Raw genomic sequence first — 5,049 nt, 5'->3', positions numbered from 1 at the left:
CGAAGGATATCAAGGATCTGGGGGAAAAAAATCATGTTTGAAGGAGTGGTCTAAGGTCACTCCCAATGTGTTGTCCAATTTCATAAAATATTTTAGAAAAAGGCTCAGTGCAGTTATCCTCAGAAGATGATATTGAAAACAGAGGTGCCAATCATTTTGACCCCTATATTTTTGGGAAAAAACTAATATTTCTCTTTCTCTGAGCAATTGTATTAGTAAAAGAATAGATAAAATCATATAATTGTACTTTTTTTTGTTGCATAAAATATTGCTCAGTATTTGTCATATTTTATAGTCTTTTTTCCTCATCTTTCATTTTTAAAATGTATTTATTTAACTAGGCAAGTCAGTTAAGAAAAAACTATTTTTTTCAATGACAACCTAAGAACAGTGGGTTAACTGCTGTATTCAGGGGCAGAACAACAGATTTGATTCTAGTCAGCTCAGGGATTTGATCTTGCAACCTTCCAGTTAGTAGTCCAACACACTAACCACTAGGCTACCTGCAGCCTTTGAGTTATCAAGGGTGCCAATAATTTTGGACCCGACTATATATTTTTTTACAATACATAGAATGTGGTTTTCCACAGTAAGAACAGTACTCACTTTTGGGAACCCACCATGGGCCCTGAGATAAAATGGAACGGTATCATGTAGGGATTCTGCAAAGAGGTATGGAGTATCTCACACGCAATCACCAGAAGTTAAATTAAACAGCATACAATTTCTAAAAGCTGGACTAGAGGATCGATATAAATGTTAGTTTTCTGATACATACCTCCTTTGAGAATGTTACATATTTTCAGATTCCGGCAAAAGTAATCTGTCTCGGAAAATTCGATGTACTTCCAATTCCTATACCAGACACACACCCGGAAACCAATGTGGCTCAACTGGAAGTTAAACTAAAGGATAGTGTGTTAGCTATGGGTTAGGCCCAAGGCTGTTTGAACTGTCATGAATGCAACAAGACTAGAAAGTGTTCACAATGTATATTGAAAAATAAATCAACTTAAATTCTCACATAAAATCACTGAGTAGGTAACTGCAAATATTGTCACTCCATTGTTGCAGGGTGACATTGTCAGAAGATTTATACATTGCCCCTGGTAAAAGTGTCAGATTAAATATAGCAAACACAACTTCCAGACACCTAGTAGTTCTGGTATTACCTCACTAGATTTATCTAAATGTTATAAAATGTTGTACATTCTTCTCTATTTGGTCACACGAGATAAGTATATGGAAAGTGCTGTCCTACCATGCCAAGTATACCAGGCTTTGATACATTCTGAAAAGCAAACTCTGTCCATAAGCAGCCAAAACACTTAAAACAATACCCAGGATTTGAAACATGGTAATTATTGCAACTGAAATTGAAAGATACTCAATGGTTTGACTGCCGGTCTCCTGTTTTCATGCCATATACAAACTGCTAGACAGTGCCCAAAACATAAGTAGGAACTTGTCATTTTTCCATCAGAAAACTGGCAGTGTTTTTCTGAAGAGAGGCATTGTTTGAAGCAGAAAAAAACACACAAAAAAATCAAAAGTCATGTCAGGCAAAATGTACTTTTCCAGCAATGACATTATCCAATAGCCTTTTTTTAACCATAATACTCCTCTACATCTGTGCATGACCTCTTCCTAGTCACCAACATTTCAATGGTTCTCTTTAATATGCTATTGCGACTACACTTTAAGTTAGTCGTACACACACACACACACACCATTCAGCAGTTTAGACTGCCATTGGCATTATCTGTCAAAATCGATTAACTTTTATTTGGATTATCATCCAAGTCTTCCGTATCAAATGAAAAGGGCTTATCGTAACCCATGAGGTGGTTATAGTCATGAGGAAGTGGGAACAGCATCGGGTTCACAAGCATAGACTTCTTGTCGGCATAGAATGTGGTTAACATTTTGCTGACACTCGGTATCTTGACCTCACTCTGACGGAACACAGTCTTTTTCTCCATCAGTAGGACATTGTAAGTGACAGCTGTGTATGTGTCAGTGTCCTGGTTGTGGTACAGGCGGACCACATAGCCTTTGGTGATGATGTGGAGGAGGATGGGAGTCAGGAATGTAAAGAAACCGATGACACCGCAGAAGGCACCTTTCAGCACCAGACTCTGAACACCGATGCCCGTCTTCAGAAGGATGTATGGCATCACACAAAGGCTGGCCCCGCTACTGGTGTAGGAGAACATCTTCACACCTGCAACAAACAGACAGAAAATACAGTATTATTAAAAAGGTGCAATTAATGTTTAGTTATGCAGTGATATCACCGATGATGGTAATAATGAGATGATAATAAAGTAATACCTCGAACAGCGTTGCCGAGGCTCCCTGAATAGATCAGCTTCCCCTCTTCAGAGTGGCAGGTGGTGGATGTAGACGAGTTGCGGTCCATCCGCTGTATAGAGGAGGCTAACTGTACCTGGGCAGAGATGGACACAAATGGTAAAGTATTTATTTCCATTCAATGTCTGCTACAATTTATAACATAGAATGTATTGATTTAAAATAACCTCCATTCAAGAATGACCTTTTAGAATGAGGTCTTGAAGAAATTGTTATAATATTTCATCATTCAATCATGCACAGGAGTTGTAGATTTTAATTGAATACCTAACGCACTTTAAAAGTTAACGCACTGGCCTGTACAACCAGGCTAATCTGCAGAGCATGAAGTCAGACATAGTGCCGTAATTGATAAATTATCGAACGCAGAGCCAATAACTAGCTAGTCAGCTAGCGAACATGACATCATTTCATATTGAAAAAAAATGGCTGATAGGACATATATTCATTGAATGGAAGTAGCTGATACATTTGAGAGAGAAAAGAATAAAGCCAAATACCTTGTTAGACGCGTCATTGAGAACCGACCTTTTGGCAGTGTGATACAATTGCTCTTGGGTCTTCAATGGCAGCCTTCTACACGCGTGAGAAGCAGGCCACCCACGTCGGAGGGCAACAAATTGGATACTAAACGTTTGCGAAATACCAGTACGTAATCCACGTGCAAAGTGAAGCTGAAACATTGTAAAATAATAAAGTTAAGCCGCCTTGGCTAGCTTCTTTGCTGACTATCAAGTTAGCTAACTGAAACTAGCATTCACAACAGAAGCCTACAAACCCAACCCACTTTCTTATTCTGTGAGAAAGGTTATACGGACACGGAACCATAGAGACCCCCTAGTGGCCAGAAGGCCGCACCATTTTAATGTAGTCAACTGGGTGGGACTTCCAACTTCATTGGCTAATCCCTCCTGGTGACCCTCATGTCCAACCGGGTCAGTAGAATAGATCAGGCGATCGTGAATAAGAAAATAGACTACTTAGAAATTGAGATAGATCAAAGTCGCTGTCCTTGGATGAAGGAAGATAACGGAAGTGGATGCTGAGTTTGAATCAAGCAGCACGTTGAACAAAGTTGGTGAAGACGAATGTTCCGAATGGACAACAGTAGTATTGAAAACTGGAACAAAAAGGAAATTGATAAATTTATGAATGATAATGAATCGCTTCTTGTTGGGATGCGTTTGTTGGGTAAGAATGCGAGGCCCGTTTGAGGTGGAAAAGTGGAGTCTGTCAGAGTGACTAGGAGCGGTCTTATTTTGATTAATTGTATTTAGGAAGATTACAGTGAGCCTCAAAATAATCAGGAAAACAGAAGTTTTTTGTTTTGAACTTCGGAATAGAGCACCCGTCAACGAAGTCATCTCAATCTCGGGAGTGACGACAGATGTTCAGGTAGAATACCTGAAGATAATTACTGGTGTGGTTGGTGCCAGTCATCTGACCTGCTGGTTAAAGAAATAAAAATGTCCGTCGGCCCTGTTGTTTTTTGTTCAAGAGAAAATACCTACACATTTGAAGCTTGGTTATGTAATTTTAAGCTGTAAGAGCTTTTGTCCCCAAACCATTGCAGGTCAGAATTGTAAAGGATTTAGCTATGTTTCAAGTATGTGCAGATGGACAGAGTCTACTGAAGAACGGTGTGTAGAAGGACAACAGTGTTGCAATTGTGGTGGGGATCATGATTCCGAGTTCCTGGAGTGCCCTGTAAGGGTAAATGTTTACTGCCAGTCAAAAGATACCCTGTGTGTTAAAAAAGTGGATTTTGTGGGGTTCATTGTCACAGTTATGAACTGAACGGCACAAGTATCAAAGAAGTCTAAGAAACTACACATAATATTGTGGCTGCGGCAGAAACGTTTTTGAGACTTAAGGATTTTACATCTGAAGACTTGCCAGGGTTACTGCTGCTGGAAGACCCTCCCTCCCAGGTTCCCCTTGAGCCTGTGTAGGGATCAGATCTGCTTTATTTTTATTATTATTATTATTATGAATGGTTATATATTTTTAAAATATATTTTACCCCCTTTTTCTAGGTAGTTTGGTCATATTTGGTAGTTTGTTCCATTTTTTGGGAATCGTGTTTCCATCCCGCACGGTAGGTGGTGGGATGCACATTAAATTGTGCGATCGCTAATACAGTGCATTCGGAAAGTATTCAGACCCCTTGACTTTAGCCTTATTCTAAAATGGATTGAATTATTATTTTCTGTGACATGTAGGCTGGGAATCGGGAAGCAAGTACAGGTAGTCAACATGTTATAATAAAACATGGCGCAAACAATAAACACGAATAGCGTTGTACATGAAACAGAAACAATAATGCCTGAGGGAAGAACCAATGGGAGTGACAGATATAGGGGAGGTACTCAGGAAGGTGATGGAATCCAGGTGAATCTCATGAGGCGCAGGTACACGTAACGATGGTGGCAGGTGTGACTAATAATCTGGCGATGTTGAGTGCCGGACAGGGGGAGCAGGAGTACATGTCATTTTCCCTCATCAATCTACACTCAATACCCCATAATGACAAAGTGAAAACAGTTATGACATTTTTGCTAATTTATTACAAATAAAAAACATACCTTATTTACGTAAGTATTCGTACCTTTTGCTATGAGACACGAAATTGAGCTCAGGTGCATCCTGTTTCCATTGAACATCCTTGAGATGTTT

General features: G+C 39.5%; 1 protein-coding gene across 1 annotated transcript; it reads right to left on the bottom strand.

The window, feature by feature from the left end:
* Positions 1 to 977: 977 nt before the first annotated feature.
* On the bottom strand, positions 978 to 3,213 carry LOC118394692 (transmembrane protein 70, mitochondrial-like). Its single transcript, XM_035788152.2, has 3 exons — positions 2,874 to 3,213; positions 2,335 to 2,449; positions 978 to 2,224 (listed from the first exon to the last, which is right to left on the bottom strand). Exons 1-3 carry the CDS (start codon positions 3,054 to 3,056, stop codon positions 1,776 to 1,778), a joined length of 747 nt encoding a protein of 248 aa, XP_035644045.1. The 5' UTR covers positions 3,057 to 3,213; the 3' UTR covers positions 978 to 1,775.
* Between the last annotated feature and the right edge of the window lie 1,836 nt (positions 3,214 to 5,049).

Source organism: Oncorhynchus keta, chromosome 15, assembly GCF_023373465.1.
Source record: "Oncorhynchus keta strain PuntledgeMale-10-30-2019 chromosome 15, Oket_V2, whole genome shotgun sequence".
Classification (NCBI taxonomy): Eukaryota; Metazoa; Chordata; class Actinopteri; order Salmoniformes; family Salmonidae; genus Oncorhynchus; species Oncorhynchus keta.
Note: the sequence above shows the minus strand (reverse complement) of the source record. Positions and strands in the feature narration are given on the sequence as shown.

Excerpts from the sequence above, each read along its gene's own strand:
- LOC118394692 (XM_035788152.2), bottom strand. The coding sequence starts at position 3,056 with ATGTTTCAGCTTCACTTTGCACGTGGATTACGTACTGGTATTTCGCAA. Across the intron at positions 2,450-2,873 it reads TCAATGACGCGTCTAACAAG|GTACAGTTAGCCTCCTCTAT; the intron begins GTATTTGGCTTT and ends ATCTCTGCCCAG. Across the intron at positions 2,225-2,334 it reads CCTCGGCAACGCTGTTCGAG|GTGTGAAGATGTTCTCCTAC; the intron begins GTATTACTTTAT and ends TGTTTGTTGCAG.